The 24903-nt window shown below is 39.4% G+C and overlaps 3 protein-coding genes across 6 annotated transcripts in view; 2 read left to right on the plus strand and 1 right to left on the minus strand.

The window, feature by feature from the left end:
- Window positions 1-5279: 5279 nt before the first annotated feature.
- Window positions 5280-13936, plus strand: fbxl3a (F-box and leucine-rich repeat protein 3a). Its single transcript, XM_046053592.1, has 5 exons — window positions 5280-5536; window positions 7417-7792; window positions 7912-8034; window positions 9275-9446; window positions 9846-13936. The coding sequence occupies exons 2-5, from the start codon at window positions 7418-7420 to the stop codon at window positions 10484-10486; spliced, it is 1311 nt and encodes a 436-aa protein (XP_045909548.1). The 5' UTR covers window positions 5280-5536; window position 7417; the 3' UTR covers window positions 10487-13936.
- Window positions 13937-14042: 106 nt separating this feature from the next.
- cln5 (CLN5 intracellular trafficking protein) lies at window positions 14043-19467 on the minus strand. Of its 2 annotated transcripts, XR_006825635.1 has the most exons (5): window positions 19275-19467; window positions 16955-17129; window positions 16156-16381; window positions 14196-14793; window positions 14043-14160 (listed from the first exon to the last, which is right to left on the minus strand). XR_006825635.1 is itself a non-coding variant. In XM_046053593.1 (4 exons), the coding sequence occupies exons 1-4, from the start codon at window positions 19376-19378 to the stop codon at window positions 14306-14308; spliced, it is 993 nt and encodes a 330-aa protein (XP_045909549.1). In that variant the 5' UTR covers window positions 19379-19467; the 3' UTR covers window positions 14043-14305. The 2 variants fall into 2 exon arrangements, 1 of the variants encoding a protein (XP_045909549.1); XM_046053593.1 differs by having other exon boundaries at window positions 14043-14793.
- A 573-nt stretch (window positions 19468-20040) lies between these two features.
- Window positions 20041-24903, plus strand: part of zgc:162944 (uncharacterized protein LOC569993 homolog) — a 5823-nt gene continuing 960 nt past the window's right edge. Inside the window, exons 1-3 of one of the 3 annotated variants that reach the window (XM_046053596.1) lie at window positions 20041-20283; window positions 23501-23672; window positions 23940-24138. In XM_046053596.1, the coding sequence (XP_045909552.1) occupies window positions 20089-20283; window positions 23501-23672; window positions 23940-24138 (566 nt within the window). In that variant the 5' untranslated portion in view covers window positions 20041-20088. The remainder of the gene's footprint in view (window positions 20284-23500; window positions 23673-23939; window positions 24139-24903) is intronic. The other 2 variants (XM_046053595.1, XM_046053594.1) reach the window with 2 other exon arrangements.

Raw genomic sequence — 24903 nt, forward strand, 5'->3', positions numbered from 1 at the left:
TACGCAGTGTCATTTTTAATAAATGGTGACATTTACAAAAGTACCCAAATTAAAAGGCTGAAACTCTTGCGCATCTCAGCAGAGACCAGGAAAATAGAAAGATCTTGGTCTTACTCTACCATGTATTCCGGGTGCCAAACTGCAAAACTAATTCAGTCAGGTCTCACTCAATGGCAAATAAAACCCTACTGTGAAAATACTTGTGTAAAGGATAGAAATTAACACATGCATTTCTTCAGTAAGTTATTTAGGACATCTCATACTCAACTACAAACAGCTCAGCTATTGTCAGAGTTAACAAACTACATATGCCTTAGCTGATGATGGGCAGGTTCACCCGAACTAACAGTGGCAGCAGCAGCAGCACATGATCATAGCATATGACACATTTGATCAGATTAATCACATTTCGTAACTCAAACTAGGCCTACATCGTAACCAAAATGTTTCGCAAGGGAATTACCACAAGCAAACGTCAGGAATATTCTGTTGAAATTCTGTGGTTGTATAGGCTACATCAGCGGCGCCGTAAACCCTGGGCATGATGTTTCAGCAAGGGTTGTAGCCAATTATGTGGTCTGGTCTCTGCCACACAGACCACTGGTTGCTGCCTTGCTGCCAGGCTGCCAAACGGGCCACTGGTCACTATCACAGTCTCTAAGGGAAGGCTCCTTTCTGTTCCTTGTCACACAAACTGTGGCTGTATTAAAAGAGGTCAGTTCCTTATGGTTCCAAAGCAGACCTAAAGTGACCTTAGATCATTTAAATTATCTCAACTGGCAGATGATAAAATGTTTTTGTCTAATAGAGAGGAATGGATGAAAGCAATTAGATATGTTGAGAAATGTTCTACTGTATCAGGCTTAAGAATGAACTTGAACAAATCTGTTTATTAGGCTACCACTTAAGGAATGTGAACTATCAGAAGTTAATGGTAATAATAATAATAATGTTATTTGTAGAGCACTTTTCAAAAACAAGTTACAAAGTGCTTTAACAAGTGTAAAGACAATAATACCCAAGAGACAATAACACAAAAACAATATGGTATCCCTGTGAAGAACCCAGTTACATACCTGGGTGTGATAAGAATGAAAAACTCTGCAATAACCTAAACTTCAGCCCTATGATTAAACAAATAATGAAAAAGGTTCAACATGTGGTGGATGAGGCATCTTTCACTGAATAGTAGAGTTCTACTTTCTAATACTGAGGGAATATCCATATCTATGTATCCTCATCACTGACCAAATGCCTACTGAAATATACAAAGAATTAGATAAGATCTTATTTAATTTCATTTGGAGGAACAAATGTCATAATTTCGGGAAAGATACCCTATGCAACATAAAAAATTGAGGTCTGGAGGTTTTAAGTTTTGAAACCTTAAACAATACTTTCCAAAGTTAAATGGCTAACTAAGTTGATAAAAATGGCCTGGAAATGAATAGATAGTATTTTATTCGCATGGTTGCCGTTATTCAATTCAAAAACACCAAAGTATGAAGAAGACATCGCGAACCAGACTTAATCTTTTAATTTGGCGAGAGAGGGCATGAGACGAGACTCCACAGTCTTGGGTTGCTGCCACACCGGTCGGTGTGTTCGCTGCCACTAGGGGCGCTAAAGGCGGTGGTCGGTGCCACACTGACCACTGGTTGCAGTTGGTTGTATCTACTATGTAATACATCTTTATCATAATTCTTTGTTAAATATACTATGTTATCGATGCCAACTCTTGCCTACTCTTATTGTTGCACTATATATTGCGGTTTGTGTGGTTATAGCCTATCTACAGTAACAAATATATCTAGATCATAATACTTTGTTAAATATAGCCTACTAATTTTTGATTAACTATATTCTTATTGTTAAAATCAGTCTAGCTTGGATTCAACCATCAAGTGGTCACCACACTTTCCTTCACAGGTGACAACACTGGCCTTCTTCTTGTAGGCAAGAACCAAAGATAGAGAGATTTATTACTGCAGGTTAACCAATGCAATATACAGTGCACCAATAAGAATATAGGCATAATCGATAATATTGTAGGCTATATTTATCAAAGTATTGTGATCTAGATAGATGTATTAGCCTACTGTAGATTGGCTACAACCACACAAACTGCAATATACTGTATGCCTACAGTGCATCAATAAGATATAAGAGAGTATATTTTACAAAGTATTGTGATATAGAAAGATGTACACACACACACACACACTTTCATTCATAGGTGATTACACAGGCCTTGTTATAGGCAAGGACTAAAGATAGATGTAGGCTGTTACTGTAGGTATATAACCACACAAACTGAAATATATAGTGCAACAATAACAATAGGCATAATCCATAATATTTTAACAAAGAATTATGATAAAGATGTATTACAGTAGATATAACCAACTGTAACCAGTGGTCAGTGTGGCAGCGACCACTATCTTTAGCGCCCCTAGTGGCAGCGACCACACCGACCGGTGTGGCAGCAGTGTGGAGCCTCATCTCATGCCCACACGCACAAACACACACACACAGTCCACTACTTGCCCAAGATGTCTGTGATATTGCATCAAATTTTGAGTTTCAATAGCGTGAAAAATGCCACCAAAGACTATTGCTCAAAGAGAGACGCAATTTCGCCCTTTATGGTAGGTATAATATTTAAGTGTTATTATTTTACGCACCGATGGCCGCCGGCACGCAATAGCAAGCATAGTATCATATGTAGCGCTGTACTAATTGGAGGATGCATCAAAAAGCCAATAATGCTAAACAAATAAGCAGCAGTCAATACAGAGTCTAATTCTAGTTTCATGTTCGCTGCTTGCGGCCTTAACCTGTTTGTTCAAAACTGTGAGCACGATAGTGGCTGATGTTGGAGAAGTGCAGCCATCCTGTCAGTCATGCAGTGCGCAGCGTAAGGTAGTTTATTAGGAAAGTATGCTCATTTAAGTTTGTTTATCTTTTTAATGTAAATAATAAACAGATTTGTTCAAGTTCATTCGTAAGCCTGATACAGTAGAAAATTGCTTTGATCCATTCCTCTCTATTAGACAAAAAAAACCAAAAAAAACAACTTGAAACTGACCTTTTTTAATACAGCCACAGTTTGTGTGACAAGGAACAGAAAAGAGCCTCCCCTTAGAGACTGTGGTAGCGAAGAACAAGATCATTGTAGGGGATAGAAGAAGAAGAGCACAGGAAGTGCATGTTAGAGGTTAGGAGTTAGAGGTGTTATAAGAGGAAGTGTAGCGGCCGAGAAGGAACGTAAGTTTGTATTATGGAGTTTAGGTAGATGGGTGCAGACCCAGTAGTCACTCTGTATGCAAGCATTAATGACTTGAATTTGATTTGAGGCCACGGGGAGCCAGTGGAGGTCACTGAGTAATGGAGTGACATGAGTCCTTTTGGGCTGATCAAAAACCAGACGCGCTGCTGCGTTCTGAACCATTTGTAAGGGTTTCACCGCACAAGTTGGAAGACCTGCTAGGAGGGCATTGCAATAGTTGATGCGAGAGATAACCATGGCCTGTACCAGAAGCTGGGTGGCGTACTGAGTGACTCACACCTTGCCAACGTGTTTAACCAGTTTTAATGTCGCTTTGAAAGACAATGGGACAGACCTGACACCATCCCCCGTCCGCTGATCGGCCACAGTCCACCATCTCATCCCCCACCTCCTCCCACTCTCACCATCCTGGAGAGGGACGTCAACAGACTGTTCACGAGGCAGAAACCTCGCAAAGCAGCTGGACCAAATTCTGTCTCCACATCCACCCTGAAGCACTGCGCCAATCAGCTGTCCCAGGTGTTCACAGTCATTTTTAACACCTCACTGGAGACATGCATTGTGCCAGCCTGCTTCAAAGTCTCCACCATCATCCCTGTCCCCAAAAAAACAAGGACCACTGGACTAAACCCTCGCCCTGACATCTGTGGTTATGAAGTCCTTTGAGCGCCTTGTGTTGTCCCACCTGAAATCCATCACAGACCCACTCCTGGACCCCCTGCAGTTCGCCTACAGAGCCAACAGGACACTACATCCTCCAGCACCTGGACTCCCCAGGAACCTACGCCAGGATCCTGCTTGTGGACTTCAGCTCTGCTTTCAACACCATCATCCCGGCCCTGCTTCAGGACAAGCTCTCTCAGCTGAACGTGCCTGACTCCACCTGCAGGTGGATCACTTACTTCCTGACAGACAGGAAGCAGCATGTGAAGCTGGGAAAACATGTCTCTGACTCCAGGACCATCAGCACCGGTTTCCCTCAAGGCTGTGTTCTTTCCCCCTTTTCTCTTCTCCCTGTACACCAACAGCTGCACCTCCAGTCACCAGTCTGTCAAGCTCCTGAAGTTTGTGGATGACACCACCCTCGTTGGGCTCATCTCTGGTGGGGATGAGTCCGCCTACAGGTGGGAGATCGACCATCTGGTGACCTGATGCAGCCAGAACAGTCTGGAGCTCAACGCTCTTAAGACAGTGGAGATGGTCATGGACTTCAGAAAGAGCCCAGCCCCACCCTCCCCTAGTCACCACTGTGGACTCCTTCCGCTTCCTGGGGACCATCATCTCCCAGGACCTCAGGTGGGAACTGAACATCATCTCCCTCACCAAGAAGGCCCAGCAGAGGATGTACTTCCTGCGGCAGCTGAAGAAGTTCAGCCTACCAAAGACAATGATGGTGCACTTCTACACCATCATCTGGTACGCTGCTGCCACCGCCAGGGACAAGGGCAGGCTGCAGCATATCATTCGCTCTGCAGAGAAGGTGATTGGCTGCAATCTTCCTTCTTTTCTGGACCTGCACGCCTCAAGGACTCTGAGGCGTGCAGGAAACATTGCAGCTGACCCCTCCCACCCCGGACACAAACTGTTTCAGACTCTCCCCTCTGGCAGGAGGCTGCGGTCCATCACGACCCAAACCTCTTGCCACAAGAACAGTTTTTATTGTCATATGAAGTTTTATGGGCTGGGCTGAGCCCCCAATGTTTCAAGATCCTAAAACCGCCCCTGGGCTACATAACGCAAAACGGGTAAAACTACCACTAATAATTATTATTCATTCAGTTGACGCTTTAGTCCAAAGTGATTTACAAAAGTATCAAAAAGGAAACTTTTGTCAAGAGCAACGGAGCATGCATTTGTGATCATCTTTAAGTGAATCTCTTTCACAAGATTTGTGTGCATACTTTTTGACGACCGGGTGAATCATCATTGAAACACACACGATCTTTACCAACAGCCATTTCGCATTGCATTTCCCATGATGCATCGCCGCTGTCACAACAACACTTCGCCATTTCAGATTTCGGGGGGCAGAAACTCCCGCGAAAGAATTAGGTCAACTGAGCGGAGGCGGACGATTCTTCATTGAAAACATTTCTTACCTCTTGGTTCTTATACAGTCTATGGTTCCGATGTGTGTTATTTTGTTGGTGCGAATGAGCTTTTCCTGCGTGGGCCCGGGCTGAAGTCAGTTCTCGGATTTTCCTGCTAACAGCTAACTTACCAAGCTAGCTGAGTGTAAACAAGAAGGTAGGATGGCCAAGCTGGCTAGCAAATATGTCAGTATGAAATTAGCTGCTTTTATGTAAATACAATTTTGAATATTACATTGTTGAAATATAGGAGGAGGCAGATTTCTACCACGAGTTTGCTGAAAAGGTAGCGTTCAATACAAATGTCTCCTGTGTAAGTTAACGTTAACTTAAATCTAGCTAACTAAGCTAGTTAAGGGTTTCATTAACTGACGCTGTCACTGCGTTAGTTAACTTAGCAAGTACTGTAAGCAGTTTCCTGTTCATTCATTTGAACCCGAGCATTGGTGCAGCTAGACAAGTTGCCCAGTCACCTTACGTTATTTGGGACTAACGTTAAATAACGATATTTTGTCTTGCGTGTAACCTAATATCAAAGTATTGACGGTTAGTTGCTCAAGCATGGCCTCCTAAAAACAGACACATTTATTCTGGAATAAGCAATGCTAGATAGTGTTACTATGTAATGTAGTGCTAGATCAATCAAGCAATTCAAATCCAGGATGAGTTTATGTTTGTCCATTCTGAAAATGAGAGTGCTTTGTTATCCACATTAGTTGCATATTACAGTATCTCTACAATGAAAAGTAGTGAGTGTACAGCTTGTATAACAGTGTAAATTTGCTGTCCCCTCAAAAACACACTACACAGCCATTAATGTCTAAACCGCTGGCAACTAAAATGAATACACCCCTAAGTGAAAATGTCCAAGTCGAAATTCAATATGGATAAATGACCATAGACTTACTATAGCCAGCTATAAATGTTAGCTGTGGGTTCCTGCTGTAATCTCATGGCTACTGATCTGCCATTCATTCTCCTTCCTTGTCAGAGTTTGATAATGAAGAAAAATATCCAGTGATCACAGCCTTGATTTGTTTTTGTTTCATTTTGCTCTTAAGTAGTTGATATGCTCCTTGCACAGACGCTATAAAACATGGATGGCTTTCAGTGTAATCTCAGGCCGGTTACCTTGGTCTATTGCTTCTTTTCTCATCTGAAAATGTAAGGCTTCAAAGTTGAAAGAAACTGAACATCCTGCTATGCATCATTATAATGAAATTAATAGTCAGTGTTGGAAAAATTGGTGCCAGTGCCAATAGGCAAGCTGTTGTCATGGAAACATTGGCAGGTGAAAAAGAAGCACTTTATAAGTTACCACCATGCTTGACTGTAGGCAAGACGCACTTGTCTTTGTACTCCTCACCTGGTTGCTGCCACACACGCTTGACACCATCAGAACCAAATAAGTTTATGTTGGTCTCATCGGTAAGCCATGTCGTTAGTCTGCTTGTCTTCAGCAAACTGTTTACAGGCTTTCATGTGCATCATCTTTAGAAGAGGCTTCTTTCTGGGACGACAGCCATGCAGACCAATTTGATGTTGTGCGGCGTATTTTCTGAGTACTGACAGGCTGACCCCCCACCCCATTTAATACACCTGCTCTCCACCTGAGACCTTGTAACACTAATGAGTCACATGACACTGGGGAGGGAAAATGGCTAATTGGGCCCAATTTGAACATTTTTACTTAGGGGTGTACTCACTTGTAGCAAATTTACACTGTAATACAAACTGTACACTCACTACTTTACATTGTAGCAAAATGTCATTTACTTAGTGTTGTCACATGAAAAGATATAATCAAATATTTACAAATATGTGAGTGGTGTACTCACTTTTGTGAGATACTGTATGTACAGAGAAAACTGGTGTTTGGAACAAACAACCAGAAACAGCGTGACTGTTAGGATCTGTTTTTACATCAGTTGGGACTTAAGTGACTGGACTTAGTAATCGCTATAATTTTGCTGTGTAATTAAATGTCTCTGTTTTGCCACGGTGGACTATAACAAGCTTGTTATCTCCAATTCCCAGGATGAAGAGGATGAAAGGAGGAGAGGAGGGCAGCTCTTCCAGTAAGAGCCCTCCGGAGGCTTGCAAGAAGGTGCGGAAGCAGATGAGGGAGGAGTCAGAGGCAGTGGTGGCCTGTCAATCACCAGACAGCAACTGGGCTCGCATGCCTCAGGAACTCCTGCTACACATCTTCCAGTACCTTCCACTGCTGGATCGGGCTTATGCCTCTCAGGTGTGCCGCGAGTGGAACCAGGCTTTCCACATGCCCGAGCTGTGGAGATGCTTCGAGTTTGAGCTTAACCAGCCAGCCAGCTCTTACCTGAAAGCCACCCATCCAGACCTCATCAAGCAGATCATAAAGAGGCACTCCAACCACCTGCAATATGTCAGCTTCAAGGTAAAGCTGTTGTCTCTGTCGAAAATGCATCCTGATTTGTTTTCCCCTTGCGCCTTCTGGTTTAAAAATGTTTTTGTTATGTTCCTGAATGACATTAAATCTTTGTTTGTACTTGCCAGGTGGACAGTAGTACCGAGTCTGCAGAGGCAGCATGTGACATTCTTTCACAGTTGGTGAATTGCTCATTGAAGACCTTGGGGCTCATCTCTACAGCAAGGCCCAGTTTCATGGAGGTTCCAAAGGTATAATTAACATCAACACAAGGGGTCTGGGTCTTTATAGTATCCTGTTCTTCAGATTTACAAGGACAGTCAAAGGAAATCCTGTTCGTATGGTTAGCAATTTAATTTTATTATGCAGCTCAGGAGGTAGAGCAGGTTTCCCACTAATTGGAAGATAGGCGGTTCGATCCCCCAGCTCTACATGTTGTGTCCTTGGGCAACATGCTGAACCCTAAATTGCTCTTAATGTCTTTGCTATCGGTGTGTGAATGGGTGAATGTGATATAATGTAAAAGTGCTTTAAGTGGTCGGAAGACTAGAAAGACAAGTGCAGACCATTCAGCATTTATGCATTGCTAATTTCTTTCTATGGTGGTATCCTTAAAGCTGTGGATGAGTGTTTTAAAAGTTGGTCAACAGGGTAGTTTTTGCATTCTCTTCTTATCTGGGGATGGGGCTGAAAAGCAGTGTCTGTTCTCATGCAAGGCCAAGGACAACGGTGTAATTATGTCCAAGGCCACAGGATGTTATTTTTAAGTGTTATTTTGCGTCACATTTTATTTTGTCTCTCTAAGTGCACTCTGAGATTCTGTCTACGAACTCATACAAAATTATACTGCCTAGGAAGCTGTCACCAGTGTACCAGATAGTTTATGACTCAAGCATTATCATCATTGAAACTTGAAACCTTCTCACACACATGTAAAGTCTTTGCCCCCACATTCTTCATATATTCCGATCTTTAACAGAACAGGACAACAGAAACCTGCAGAACATTTGAATGCATAAGAGGCATTATCTGTCACTGCGGAAAGAAGATAATGAAAGTGTTGCAACTGTTTTCTCTTAATTCATTGTTGGCCTACCAAAAAGTACTCTTATTCTTTTTTTTTTGTATTGAAGGGGTTGCAGGGGTCATGGGATGCAGTGAATCATAATTTGGCATAATCTGTTTTCCTGAACTGTGTGCCTTATGCTACATTTCTGACTTACACCAAAATACTTGACTCATATACTTGTTTATTACAGTATACAGTTGTAAAAGCCATTATCTCTACTGTTTTGCCTCTTTAAATCCCTGTAGTAATCACAAAGGAGTGGATGTAGAGAAACAGGGATTTACATTGCAGAATCCAACCTTGTCTTAAACATGATAGCTACAGCATATATTTTAGTGTTGTCCACTCAGTAGAGCAAATACTAGAAAAAGCTTTTCAGTATAAAGTAATATAATTCAAAAGCCATCTTTCTCCTTCCACAGTCTCATTTCATCTCAGCTCTGACTGTGGTGTTTGTCAACTCCAAATCGTTGTCATCGCTGAAGATTGACGACACGCCAGTGGATGATCCATCACTGAAAGTGCTGGTGGCCAACAACAGCGACACCCTGAAACTGCTGAAAATGAGCAGCTGCCCTCATGTCTCCCCAGCAGGTACAGTGGGTGCTAAGAGTCCAGTATCTTCTTTAAGTGCTTAGCCTAAGAGGAAACGTCCTTGTGTCTCAAATTCTTTGTGTTTTCAAGTTATTTTAGCCATGCATATAGTATGTTGCGCTTTCAGACAAATGTTTTTGGTTTCCTTTTTTGAGTCACAAGGCGCTGTAAGTGTTTTCCGTCCAGTGGCTTATTTAGAGCTTGTAATTATCTTGTCTGCCGTCATACAGTGTTGTCATTTCATGTGGTGGATTGGCAGACGTCGCATTATACATTATGAATGAACTATTATGTGTTTAGGAGCAATATGTTTTTCCTCCTATTGATTTCCATGTTTTCAGGAATCCTTTATTTTCATGATGAGCTGGATTAAAAAAAACAATCTGTCCATATTTGCAGGGATCCTGTGTGTGGCAGATCAGTGTCACGGGCTGAGAGAGCTAGCACTGAACTACCACCTCTTGAGTGATGAACTCCTGCTGGCCCTCTCCTCGGAGAAACACGTCCACCTGGAACACTTGCGGATTGACGTGGTGAGTGAGAACCCCGGCCAGCACTTCCACACCATCAAGAAGAGCAGCTGGGACGCGATGGTGCGGCACTCACCCAAATTCAACCTGGTCATGTACTTCTTCCTCTATGAGGACGAGTTTGGCCCTTTCTTTAATGAGGAAATCCCCGTCACTCACCTTTACTTTGGTCGCTCAGTCAGTAAGGAGGTCTTGGGCAGGGTTGGTCTCCACTGCCCTCGTCTGGTGGAGCTGGTGGTGTGCGCCAACGGCCTGCGTCCTCTTGATGAAGAGCTAATCCGCATCGCAAAGCACTGCACCCAGCTGTCAGCCATCGGCCTGGGCGAGTGTGAGGTGTCCTGTAGTGCATTCGTGGAGTTTGTCAAGATGTGTGGCCGGAGGCTTTCCCAGCTGTCCATCATGGAGGAGGTGCTGATTCCAGATCACAAATACTCCCTGGATGAGATCCACTGGGAGGTTTCTAAGCACCTGGGCCGGGTCTGGTTCCCAGACATGATGCCGACTTGGTAAAGTGAAGCCAAAGAGGCGCGCAGAGTTCAGTATGTCAAGTTTGTGGTGTGGAACATTCATGGCCTCCATGTTTGCACTGAAAAGCCTTTAAATGCTCAGCTGTAGTAGAATGTTTGGTGCCAACATGGAGAGCATAAACTTGCTGAAAGTATGTGTGGAGTTCAGGGCAGGGGTGTAATGGGGAACCTGACTGCTACACAATGTTATCATGTCATGTAAACACCACTCTTCAAAATGGACCATAGAATCCTGTTTTGTCAAATCCGTAGACAGAACATGCCAGGCTGGCTCCTTCACAGACCAGTGCAGGTGGAAATATTTGACTAAAAAAGCAATGATTTTTTTTTTTTTAACCACAAACCGAGTTATTTGGACATTATAGCCTGGTTATAATAATCTATATTATGAGAGGTATCTGTCTGTCTGTGTGCGCGTGTTCGCAGTATGCATATGAGCGTGCGTGTTTAATGTCTTTTAACATTGTGGAGTAATTTGGGATGATTAGGTGCACAATTGCATGTTGTTACACTACCACTTGGACTACTTAAAATTCAGTCTGAGATAGCAGCTCTGCACTAACAAAATATGGCATGGGAGGTTTCCAAATGGCTGCGATGTTAGCTGTATATAGTATTTGGCAGAAGGTGTTTCGTCAGGTGTAGTCAATGGGAGGATTCATTTCATTTTGCAGAAGAGTGGTTGGATCCTACATCCTAATTCTAAACTAATTTAAACAACGAGCAGCAGCCGGGTTTGCGACATCTTGCTTTTCCTCCTCGCAGCAGCACAATAATGAATGAAAAAAGAAAACATGATTGCAGAAAATTTTAGAAGGTTGGCCAGGGGACAAACAGATGTGTATGTATATAGGTCTATATCTTTGGTACATGAAGGTGTACATTGGTTGATGTCATGGATTTTTATTAAGATGTATTTCTTTCCTGCAATGTGCATCAGTTGGCTTGAGAAATTAATTTCTTGGTTTTGTTTATAGAAGGATTCTGTACAGTCATAGCTTTCTGAAGCACCTTACCATAAAAACCAAATGATAGCCAGGACAAACAAAGTCCTTCTGCCCTAATGAAAGCAGGAAAACTAATCTTTATAATGCTCCAATTATTTTTTTTTTTTAGTTGGACTCAGATTCTAATTATTTACGCTGCACTGGGACTCTGTTGAATCAGATACTGAGGACAGTATATTGAAGTAATAAAGCTATAATTACTGCCAAAAAAAGGAGAAATATCACTATGTAAATATTGCACAGAAATGTCTGAATTTGGAGGTAGATCTTGATGAGTCTGTAACCTTCATAGTCAGATTGCTTTGTAATAATTCAATAGACTAGTCTCTGCAGCTATTAGCTTGCAATGCACACTGGGAATGCAAAAACGAACCCTTTGTGTCACTCAGGTGCATTAAATGAATATATTTCCTATATAGGTTTCATTTGAATCTTCTGCTATTTGCCTGTTCGAGCTCTAAACCTTTTCTCACTGTCGTGAATATCTGCCCTCCCCATAAGCCCACATTTGGTCTGAATTGTGTCACCACATCAGACACACAGGAGAGGAAACGGTATTCATCTTGTCATTACAAACACCGTCTTTGCTGATATCCCTAGTGCTCCTGTCCCAAACATCCATTCATTTCAGTTGAAAGAGATTTGGCAAGTCAGATGAGTGAAACACAACTTTTTTCCTTTAAGAAGGAAGTCAAATGCATCTGTATATAAAACGCTGTGTGTTTTGATTATTATAAATAGAAATGTACTTATTTCTTTATTTCGCCCTCTGTCAGGGTTCGAAGTTTCCTTAACAAACGGTCTTTTATAAAACCAGAGTGCGAGTTATCCTTTACTAGATGGATCTTTTTCATACTGTAGTCACCACAGATGATGAGCTATGTAATTTATTGATATGCATACAGCTTTTTGTAATAATTTGTTTCACATTTACACAAAAGAAGCAATCATTATAACCAGCAAGTAGATCAGCAGCACTTCCGCCATCTGTCACTCCAAAAGTTTTGAGTCCACTACTACAAACTTTTTATCAACGCACAGGTGAGATTTTAATAAGTAATTTTAATCCAAAACAAAACCAAACATTAAAAGGCAAATATTACACTCCAGTTAGTAAATCTAACTCTCTGCAGAGGAATGCCACTGTTTTTGTCTGAAACTGTGAAAAGGGTAGAGCTGCAACAAATAATCGATTAGTTGACAACTATGAAATAAATTGGCAACTATTCTGATAATCGATAAGTCTGAGTAATTCTTTAGTCAAAAAAAAAAGCCAGCTTCTTAAATGTGCGTCTTTTCTGTTTAAACTAAATATCTATTTTGAGGATGTTCACTTGGAAACAATTTTTTTACTTATTGTAAACTAAACAACTATTCGATTTATCAAGAAAATAATTGACAATGAAAATAAACGTTACCAGTAGCCCTAGAAAAAGGATTAGGTTCCTGGCAGGACAATGGCACTAAAAGCACAGTGAAGTTGTACTACTACTGCTTAAATCTAAGGAGAACAAAGTCCCCAGATCTGAATCCAACTTATCATCTTAATGAAATGTGAAAGTTAAGTTTAACATCAGGAGGCACTTCCTTAATAAAAAATAAATAAAAAATAGCCATAATAAGATGAATTGTCATTAAAAAAACAGAATTGTGTTTAAGAAATCTATTTTGACACTATGTGTTGAACAAGTTATTGGTAGTGGACAAACTTTAGGACAACACTGCATGTCAGCAGGATCTGTATATGCCAGACCCAGGTCTCGATTTTGTTTTCCTGCCTGCCAGACTTCATTCCTGTTGTCCATGTCGCATTAGACATTTCATGTAGCCCAGTAATGTCGACCAAAACTGACAGAAAGCTTATCACAGAAAGCACAAATGTTTCTTTGTGTTATTAGATTGATCTAACATGGTCTATTGATAGTATTGGTCTCTTATCACTGAAGTAGATACCTGTGCTGATCGTCTGTGCTCATGTATGTTAGCATGTCAGTGGTACAGTAACATATCGCTGAATTATTTTTCAGAGTTTGTGCAGTGCGTTAAACGGTTGCAATGACCACAGCTCTACAGTGAAGATTGTGTCGCAGTACTTTTCTGGTTTTAATCATTTTCCTGTTGTCTTTTTTGTCTTTTATTGGAAAATTAAGCTGGATGAAACATCTTTTAACATAAATACAGCTTAAGAGGGAATATGATTTCTTTCATCATTAAGACGCCTCTTGTCAGTAATTGTTATTTTAACCTAATTTGTTCCTCCAGTAAATTGTATTAGGAGTAAACTGGTGTTGACAATGCTGTCCTTTCATTTTGCTTCTGTATGGCAAATGCTTTGTCTACTTTGCTTTACTGGTCACCTGTTTTGAAATTCAAATGATTGTTTTGAACGTGATCTTTTACTGGTAATAAAAAACATTGTGAATGTATTCTTTGCATCTGTCAGTTGATTATTTTCCAAACACTGCAGTCACTATCGTGCACATTAAACATGCGCTGAAGGATCTACACACAGTGCGTTTTGGTAGGAAACACTGAATGTACAAAGAATTTTATTTACAGGGAAACTCATCTGCTTATGAAAATCATGTGATATCATTGTAAGCTCCAGAAGAGGTACTAAATGGACCTTGCTGTTTCCAGGGTTGAGAATGAAGTTTGAACCTCAACAAGTAATTTATTTTGCATTATTATCTTTGGCTTTTGGACAATCAATCAAAAAACAAACTGATTAATCATTAATGACAATATTTAGTATTTACACTCCTGAATGAAAACACTGTGGTAAAAGTTTTATGTTAGGGCAAAGGCACTTCTTCATATGTAATCTGCACATAGGGAGGCTTCATTGGCAGATGCCAGTACTCAAAGTTGTAGTAGAGGTAGAAGCTCTTGTCCAACACAACTTTTTTATAAGCTTCCAACAGGCTGATGGAAAAGTCTATAAACGACTGGTGTGGTCTGAATGTGTGGTAAAATTTACGGATGTCCACTGCCAGATTCTTCAGAGCAGGCTGTCCGAATATGGCGCTGTCGTTGCCGAGGTAGGTGGGCTCTCCGCTGTACAGGTAGATCTTGGTGTAGTTGGTTTGTGATCTGCTGGATAGTTTGGCTCCCAGCTCAGTCAGTTTCCTGTATGTGCGGTGGACAAACTGAGAGCAGTCGTAAGACTCAAACCACACCGTGGCATTAGGGCTTGGGTCAGAGCGAACTGTCCACGTCTCATAGTAGATTCCAGTGTTGTTGTCGTCCTGGACCCACTGGGCCAGGTCATTGAACTGGCTCCCTGAAAAAAGAATGAAAGAAACATATTTATTCCAGATGCATGTCAAAGTTTTAATCAGGAAGTCCAACTAACATACATTTTCATGTAAACAAGTCATAATATTGTGTTCTAGAGAAAGGGAGTTGATAAAAATGGTCATAGTGACACAGCAGCATTTTGAGAGTTAAATGATCCACTCATCCGTCTATTTCTGGGTCAAGTGAGGTTCCCAGAAAAAGTTAGGGAAGGCACCATGAACAGGATATCAGTCACACCACCTGAACTCCATGTTTTGGGCTGAGGGAGGAAACTGGAGCCTCCTGACAACAATGAAATTGCAGTCAAACCCTCAACATTCTTGCTGCGAGAGCACTTAATTATTTTAATTCTAAACAGCAAAACATTCATTAAACTGACTGACTTGGCTTATGACAATATCCAAAAGAGGAGGTACTGTGAAAGAACAATCATTCAAATATAAAAGAGCATCATCCATGTACAAAGAAATAAGATTTTTGTGGCTGCCTACAGTACCTTTTTTATGCACATAATTTCTAAAATTGGCAGCCATGGTTCATGGGACCTGATTAAAAAGAAGGAAGACCAAGCTGTAGTCTGATATAACTGGACTTGCCATCTTTAACGGCGGTTGATTTAGAATGAGCAAGCAACATGTAAATTCATTTAATTAAGTTGTGCCCAAATCTGAACTTCCGAAGCATCAGGATATACCTCCACTCTGGTGAAAATTTCAGCATCAAAGCTTTGATGCACACTGGGCTTCATTAGTTCTAAGTTTTGAGACGTTTTGTACTCTACAAGTGTATACATTTCAGTGGTAAGATTAATTTCAATCTGATATTGTATTACCCTGAGCCCATTTGTTCCTATTATAAATCTTTTTTTAAAATGGCAAATACAAATAACGTTTCATTAAAAAAAGGCTAAGCTGGGCACTGTGGTTTTTAACAAAAGTTACTCATACCTGAGTGAATAGTGCAATTGTTGGGAACTATTTTCAGCTACAGATTAATACACACTTGGTGTTAGTATTTACAGCACCAGGTGTATGTAGGACTGACTCAAAACAAACTGTAAAATAATCAAGGAATAAGGGCCACAGTGTTTTTTTTTAAATAGTTTTAGGACAACGACTAAGGTGTGCTGACAGGAATAAACTATATTAGTCTTCAGTTAACAGTCAATTCATTGTTGGTTTTGGTCGACACATGGGATTTGTTCACAATAATAACGATGTAAATTATCACCAGTCTTATCTTTTAATGATATAAGATGTCAGAACACTGAAATCCACTCACACTGTATTTATATTTTCTGTTGGCCTCTTTGAGCAAAGATACAAGATCACAGGTGAAGTCTTACCTGTGACTTCTCCTATTTTCTCCAAGGTGCCATTTTGAGACCAGTGTAAGTCATCAATGCCTTCAAAGAGGCAGGCAGCTCCCTGATTGCACCAGAAAGGTGCGTACACCTCAGGCCTGATGTGAGGGAATGTGCAGTTACCCAGCTGAAACAGCTCGTACCACTCCAAGGTGTAGCTGGTCCCTGTCTCTGAGCTGCTGAACCCAATGGCATCATGCATGATATGCTGTGAACCAAACAGAAACATTATATTGGCTCTCTGTGTGTGGACATGGGGAAGAGTGTACAGCTGCGATGAATAAAGTCGCAAGTTGCACTTCCATTTTAACAGCACCGCTATATTTAATTATCTGTCTGTGTCAGATATATCCTGTTTTACCATCTACAGCAACACAAATAATTTCTGTGCTTATGATGGCTATTTTATGCCATGGAGACCACATTTAGTTTCAAAATATGCAATATGTATTTTATCAGTTATATTAACTATAGTGAACAACAATTATGCAATAACATGTTTTTATTTTAAAGAAAATCCATATACAGTCAATCATTTTTAACAGTAACAACCAATTTCTTCCAAAAAATGTAAAAACATAAGAACAAGACAATCTCTGTGAGACAAAAAAAGTAATTTTATTCTAAACTAAAACACATGCACAGCAAATCAGTTAACAGAAAAATTATGTATCTACATATAACAGCAATAACCGGTTATTTGATGAATTACTACAGACTGGTGATGTAGAAATATCAGCAACATTGTTTTCATTGATAACAATAGGATTAATGTACTCACAAATTTCCCCAGCAAATCTCCATACTTGAATTCCCACACAGGTGTTTGCAGTCGATAAACTGAGATGACATCACTGTCTCTCATGAAGGGTATCCGTCCGTCCCGGTCTCCAGTGGGACAGAACGGGTAGAGAGCTTCACAGTAAGAGTCCACAACAGGACGATGATCAAACCGTCTGTTGATGACATGAGAAATGCAAGGAGAGTTTTTAATACTACAAAAGTGTTTCTGTAACATGGTTCGCCAGTGTTAAGTCACTGGGGTCCTTATTTAGTTCAGATTTGACCACTGATAATCTAGACCATGTCCAATGTGGTCTTAAAATAAAAAACAGTAGACAAAGGGTTTTATACGTCTGTACAAAATGCGAAAGTCTATACAATCCATTCCAGGTTTGATCAGTCCCAGCACACGATAAGACTTGATAAAAAATGAACTCCTTTTGTTTTCACAAATAATGAAACATGTTCCTAAATATGACACTAATAAATCCATATATAAACTATCAACCAACTCAACCATCACTCCAACCAGGGTGGTGAGAAAGATTGATGACCAACTGTCCTTATTAGACCATGTTGCCGCCATCTCTCGCCTCGACTATTGCAATGCCCTCCTAGCAGGTCTTCCAGCTTGTGTGGTGAAACCCTTACAAATGGTTCAGAACGCAGCAGCGCGTCTGGTTTTTGATCAGCCCAAAAGGACTCATGTAACTCCATTACTCAGTGACCGCCACTGGCTCCCCGTGGCCTCCAGAATCAGATTCAAGTCACTAATGCTTGAATACAGAGTGACTACTGGATCTGCACCCATCTCTAACTTCAAGAAGCTCTTGAAAACTCATCTCTTCCGAGAACACTTCCTCTTATAACACCTCTAACTCCTAACATCTAACATGCACTTCCTGTGCTCTTCTTCTTCTATCCCCTACAATGATCTTGTATTGACTGCACTTTTTGTTAACTCTCACTTCTTTCCCTAGGTATTTACCCCATTGATGCGATATGTGCCATTAGCGCTTACTAGTATTTATGTTGCTTTTATTAATATGTATTGTCAGTTGTAGATCTCGTGCTGTATTTGATGCTCTGTTGATGATAGTATGTTGTTCCTCAAATGTAAGTTGCTTTGGATAAAAGTGTCTGCAAAATGAGTAAATGTAAATCTAAATAAATCAGAAAATCACTTCATTCAAATTAAACTCAGATCTTTTATTGCACTCAGATTGAGATAGTTTTATGTTTTGATGTTTTTATTTTTTGTTGGTTTTATACCCTGACCCTGGGGAAAAACATCATTTTGTTGTGTATCTTCTGGTTTAAATCACAAATAAACTTTTAACTTTAACACCTTAACTGTCCATATTTTTGATAATGATCGGATCTTGCTACAGGAATCCCAAACACAAACAACAAATGCTTGGAGGTTAAAAAGAGATGAATTATGTCATTCTGTAAAATACTGTTTTTTTTCCATTTATCATGTAAATTAGGAAAATTTATGATTATGTCATATGATTTCTGTTCAATAAACGCCATATCTATCTATCATTACATTTAAAATCATAAACAATACTAATCATTATCATCTTGGAACTGTTGTACTCACTTACGTAAAAGTAGCAATACCACTGTGCCAAACAAATACTAATTTGCACAATAGCACATTGCACAACAATCAATATTATATTATTGGACCATGATTATTGATGTATTATGTCATGTTATATCACTTTAATATTGCAGCTGATAAATGTAGGGGTATTTTTAATGTCTTTACATATTTATTAAATATTACTTTATATTTTGCTGGGTATCTTGTGAATTTACCACTGTGGATCAATAAGGTTTTATTGATAATTAGTTTATTATATTTTACATTATTATTAATATATTAATCTGTAAAGTAACTACCAAATAATGTTATCAAGAGCCTAAATGTAGCGAAATACAAAGTACAAGTCAAGTACAAGTACTTAGTATTTTAGTAAATGTACCTTGCAACTCTGATCAAAGTCAAAACTGGCTGTATCACACATCACTAAAATTTGATTTCTCATGCTCACCCATCGAGCCCAAAGTTTCCCAAGTCATGTGAACGCACCAGCAGTAATTTGGCAAACTGTCTTCAGATCTGCTAAAAGCTCCACCTTCAATATGACAACAGATTAAGTTTGAAATTCACATAATATCTGGTTATCAGACAGGGGAAGGTATAACATCTACATTTGGCTGATTTGGAGACAGACGAAGAGCGAAAAATAACCATAACTTTAGTTTCCAGGTGTCACATGACTTAACGTTACGGCCTGTCTTCATACCTGTAGGGAACGGGCCACTGCTGCTGTCCATTACTCCTGAACAGAGCCACCACATGAAGAAACAGGAGCAGGATTAAACACAGAGCAGCCTCCGCGTGAGTCATGTTTAAGCCTCAAAAACAGACGAAAAAGCAGATGTTTATGGAGATGACTTTCCCATGATCCTCCCCCTCTGAACTGACTTCCTCATTACAGGTCACATGGTTTTGTTGATGATACGAAATCACATGACACAAGTAACGAGTGTACAAAATGTGGAAATAACTTTAGAAATAAATAAATATACCCAATGAATAACATTTTAAATGTGTACATATAAATATATGAATACATGGGGAAATAAATCAATAGTGAATAATTAAATACAATAATTTATTTTTATATATTTTTCGTGCTAATTTATCCGGTATTTATAACTGATAACTGAGGTTTAACTATGACAAAATTATAACATAGATTTTTTAATAAAAAAAATGTAAAAATTGAATGACAACAAACATTTTCCCCTTATTTGAATGATAATGAAATCAGTAAGTAAGCACTGAAATAGATATGCAAATAAATCAGTCAATATCAAATTAAATTACCAATATTTATTAATTTCATTGCATACTTACTGTATTTACTTTATTTTAAGCTATAATATTTTGTCACATATATGGCATGGATAATAATAATAATAATATTAATAATAATAATAGGGCCTGTGTTCAGGTTTATACACCAGATGGCGCTAAAAGGACCGAGAAGCGCCGTTTAGCGCAGAAGAAGAAGACGCAGAAGAAGGGGCCGTCCTCTCCGCTGACAGTCCGCCATGCTCACCCTGCTGCAGCACTGTGGCCGCAATTTACTGACACTCAGGACAGTTCAGACAGTAAATAAAAGTTACTACACAACACAGATGGGTAAGCGCGTTGCCGTGGTGTTGTCGGGCTGCGGAGTCTATGATGGCAGCGAAATCCACGAGGCCTCCGCTGTTTTGGTTCACCTGAGCAGAGGAGGTGCAAGTGTAAGTTTGATACACAGTGCTAATCTACAAGTGCTGATACTGTCTGTTATATAGTTTATTGTGCGTGAGGAGGAAGGTGCTGATCAAGAGTGTGGGAAGTACTCTGTACAATCATAATCAGCGGCTTCCAGGCTGTTCTGATTCAATGCAGCGTGTTGTGGTAGTTTTACTATTTTCTTGTTTCCACTGTGTTGCCAACTTGACATGGTGCAGGCTGGTTAAACCGACCTAGAGTGAAACTGAATTCATGAATCAGAATCTGGTTTATGAAGAAGTATTCAGATCCTTTACTTAAGTAAAATAAAAAGTACTGCATTGAAATTTTACTTGATGATTAAAAAATACATTACAAAAGGAAAAGCAGTAAATCTTCACGTTTGTGAAGCTGGAACCATGAATATTTTTACATGGAAAAACTTCAACCATCAAAATAGTTGCCAATTAAATTTCTGTCAGTTAATTAATGTACTAGCTGTACTGTTGAGTAGTTTAACAGTACATTTGAGTACATTTAACATATTTCTTCAGCTGTTCATATGTTTATGTTTTATAAATGTTGTGAAGTAAAAAGTACAATATTTTTAATAGAGTTTAGTAGAAAGTGGTATGAAAAGAAATTACTCAAGTTAAGTTACTTTCCACCACTAGCTTTCACATATAAGGAAATTGTCTTGGTCTTATTATGCATAAAATTACACCTAGTAAGAGAAAATAAAAATATAAAGCAAGTACAGCAAAAGACAATAATCACACATATAAAAGAGAAACATTTACAATAAAAATATATTTTAAAAATGTAAAATAATTTTTTAAATGAAAAGAACTCTACCATGTTTGAAATGAAGAGGATGAAACGTGCAAAATATTGACCAAGGAATGTGCTCAAGCAATGGTTCTCAAAGTGGGGTCCAGGGACCCCCACGGGGTCCCCAGCAAAAAGTTGAAACTGCAATCGTACATTTAAAACTTAATATTTTACCCACCATTCTTTACTTATTTATTCCACCCATAATGTGACAGAATGTCTGACTTTCTGTAATAAAACATCTAAAAGCAAAAAGATAGGAGACCATGGGACAAAATCTTATCAAGTTTCAGAACCACTGTGCTACAGTACCGTATAAAGAATATGTGCAATATACAGAGATAATCCTAAAGATGTATTAACAATGCCTTGAGTCAGCAGTGGATGCTTCACGTTAATGTAATATGTAGTGTCTGTAGGTTGTCACATATTTAAACTCAGAAACTGACAGAGTGGTGTTCACAGATCCCGTGTGGCTCTCCTTAGTTTAAAACAGATGGATGCAAGACACCACCAGACTGGACTCATAATTTAGGGAAAACTTGCCTTTCATGTGCAGAAATATAAGCGAGGGCATTCACTACATTACTGTGACAGTGTTGCATACCAAGTACAATATACCTTTCCTTTTTTGTGACTATAAAAACTGCCATCCACATTATTTGAAGCACTCTGACTCTGATAAACTTTGCTACAGTACTGGTTTTAAAGGATGAGTTCACATTTTTCTGTATTAAAACAATACTCACACGCCCAAATATACATTTAAGAGTTATTAGTATTAGTCCTGACCATACTGGCCGGAAAGAGTTCCCTTCTTAACGTGATTCCAGTGATGCACAAAATCCACTGTCCTTGTCATGTGAAAAAACAAAATACAAAATTCAGCTAGAGGTAATATGAGGCTTCAGCAGTCTGAGTTACACAAATGAAATAAGTATCTTCCAAACGTCTTTTTGGTATGAAATTCCCTCTCTGTGTTACCATCCATCTGGAAGGAAACACTTTACAGGAAAATGAAAAAAGGGGATTTTATACTAAAAAGACTGCAAATTTTCACAACGCCCACTTGAATTGCCTAACTGAGACTGTTGATGCCTCAGATGTATCTTCAGCTAAACTCAAGAATAAACACAGAATAGGGACTGCAGAGTTTTGTCCCCAGTCCTCTTCCACTGGAGATAGATCTCTTCATGTCCAGGAATAACTTAAGCAATTAATAACCTTTTCAATTTACATATGGTCATGTGAGTTTTGCTTTGAGAAAAACTTGTATAAAAAGAACCTGTATAAAAAATGTATAAAACTACAGAAAACATTTTTTAAATATCTGATTTATTATAAAGTACTAATACTAATGAACATTAAATTAAATAGTGTATGTATTGTGGGGGTCAGCGAAACAGAAACTATAAAAAATACCAATATAGCACTACTACTAAAAAATAATAATAATACCATATATCATCTCTCATGTCATTGCTATCATAATAATGATAAACAGGGCTCTCCTACATAGGCAAATAATTATATGTTCCTTCTTTTGATGTTGCTGTTGCTTGGGATTGCCACATCTATCACTGCAGCCTTCTTCTGCTGTTTGTCGATCAACACGATGTCTGGTTGGTTAGCCTCAGTTGGTTAACCATTAGCCATGCAAAGAACTGCCAAGTAGCACATCTCTATAGGTAGCATATATCGACAGAACACAGGCTCTGAGCTCTGTAGACTGCGATCAGTTGATGTTTTGTTCTGTGGTGCTGCAGTGTTGTTAATAGAGGAGCTGCAGCACGCCCTCTGGTGGGCAATCTTTGCAACACTCCTGACATGTGGGAAGGATCAGACTCTAATGCAGATATATCTGCAAGTAGCTTATATCGGCCGATGATATCTGCAAAACGATAAATCGGTGGGGCTGTAGTGTTTTCTGTAGAAAAATGTATAGCACTTTGAATCCTGTGTATGCAAGTGGAGTGGATTCAAATAAATAAAACATAAAAAGTGTGTGTGTGACAGGGATGTGTGGATCAATTAATCAGTGTTTACTGAAAACAATTTTGATAATTGATTGATCATAAGTCTTTTATTAAGCAACAATGCAAAATATTCTCAGGTCACAGCTTTTGCAATGAGTAGATTGGCTGCTTTTTTTCTGTTTCATATCATTGTCATTTGAATATCTTTTGGGTTATGAAATGTTGATCTGAAAAACAAGTGATTAGCTTATGTCATGGATTTCAGAGACTTGTGATGGGTATTTCTGACTGTTTATTAATTTTATTATAGATTGAATAATTAATGATTTTTTTGAAAAAATATCAGGAGTTGAAACTAATCATTATTTGCTGTCCTGTGTTTTTTAAAATTTTTATAAAATTAAAGTTCTCACCTTTTTTGCATCATCCCCTGCAGGTAAACATGTTTGCCCCTAACAATGACCAGATGCATGTGGTCAATCACCTGAAAGGCGAACCATCTGAGGAGAAGAGAAACGTGTTGGTGGAGAGCGCGAGGCTAGCCCGTGGAAACATCCAGGACCTGTCTAAACTCAGTGTCAAAGACCATGACGCTGTTATATTCCCAGGTTTGGTTTACAACATCACAATAGAGATCTCATCCTTTTAGAATGTAGAAATAATTAAATTAATTTTTAAAACCATTAATATTCCCGACTAAAATCTTTTCTCTTGTGCTTGAACCTTTCAGAGGACAGTTTTTTTCATGTTTAAGAGCACTTTAAGTGTCCTTGATTTTACCCCTGTGAAACTGATTGGGCGCTTTTCTTCTGCATTTCTTTTCAGTCCAGGTGATTATGGTATTAATTTAATCTCATTTTTGCAATGTCTTTTAGGTGGCTTTGGGGCAGCGAAGAACCTCTGTACATGGGCCGTGCAGGGGAAGGACTGCTCCGTTAATGATGAGGTTAAGGCCGTGCTGCAGGCGTTCCACGGTGAAGGTAAACCCATCGGCCTCTGCTGCATCTCACCTGTTCTGGCTGCTAAGGTTTTTCCTGGCTGTGAGGTCACCGTCGGCATCGAGAAGGATGACAAGTGAGTCTAACTTGCCTGAGCAGACCATTTTACACATCAAAGTCTGTTTACATGTCTTGAGGAGCACTACTGCATATGGAAAAAAAGGTGAACAAAGCCTTTTGTCACTTGAGTCAGCATTAGTTGGGGCTGAAGACTAAAACAAACATGGTGATAGCAAAAAAAAAAATTCTGACAGGGAGAGAAAGTAGTCAAACAAACCGTCTGGTAAGTCAATCTTACTTGGAGAAATCATGTGTGTGGTAAAATTGAAACTGACAGTTGCAAACACGCATCATCCTTTGAGCTCCCGGACTTGCCATAATTGTGCAAAACACAGTTTTCCTGTGTAACGAGGGGTCATTACTGACATTTTTCAGTTGTACTTACTTTCTGTTTTACCTCCAAATAAAGTGGAGTAATCTGTCTAACCTGCTGGCTTGTCTAATTTTCTTAGCCAAAGAAATTTATAATAAATAACTGCTTGCACATTTGCATATTTGGACACAAGTGTGTTTATCATTTTATTATATAGTTAGCTCTAAAACTTCGACATACTACATGTACATTTTCACTTTTATAGTTTTTCATCTTTTATTTATAGTTTTCATCCTTACTATTTAAATTCTTATTTTAGCAGAGCCACATTTAATGTCATGCAGATATTGTGTAACACTGTGTGGTGCCTCTCTCTCTCTCTCAGGTACCCCGACACTACAGACACCGCCTCCGCCATCAACCAGTTGGGCTGCAAGCACGTGTCTAAGAGTGTCAACGAGAGCCACG

Source organism: Micropterus dolomieu, linkage group LG07 (genome assembly GCF_021292245.1).
Source record: "Micropterus dolomieu isolate WLL.071019.BEF.003 ecotype Adirondacks linkage group LG07, ASM2129224v1, whole genome shotgun sequence".
NCBI lineage: Eukaryota > Metazoa > Chordata > Actinopteri > Centrarchiformes > Centrarchidae > Micropterus > Micropterus dolomieu.

Excerpts from the sequence above, each read along its gene's own strand:
- cln5 (XM_046053593.1), bottom strand. The coding sequence starts at position 19,378 with ATGACTCACGCGGAGGCTGCTCTGTGTTTAATCCTGCTCCTGTTTCTT. Across the intron at positions 16,382-16,954 it reads GAGATTTGCTGGGGAAATTT|CATATCATGCATGATGCCAT; the intron begins GTGAGTACATTA and ends TTTGGTTCACAG. Across the intron at positions 14,794-16,155 it reads GAAAATAGGAGAAGTCACAG|GGAGCCAGTTCAATGACCTG; the intron begins GTAAGACTTCAC and ends TTCTTTTTTCAG.
- fbxl3a (XM_046053592.1), top strand. The coding sequence starts at position 7,418 with ATGAAGAGGATGAAAGGAGGAGAGGAGGGCAGCTCTTCCAGTAAGAGC. Across the intron at positions 7,793-7,911 it reads TGCAATATGTCAGCTTCAAG|GTGGACAGTAGTACCGAGTC; the intron begins GTAAAGCTGTTG and ends TGTACTTGCCAG. Across the intron at positions 9,447-9,845 it reads CCCTCATGTCTCCCCAGCAG|GGATCCTGTGTGTGGCAGAT; the intron begins GTACAGTGGGTG and ends CCATATTTGCAG.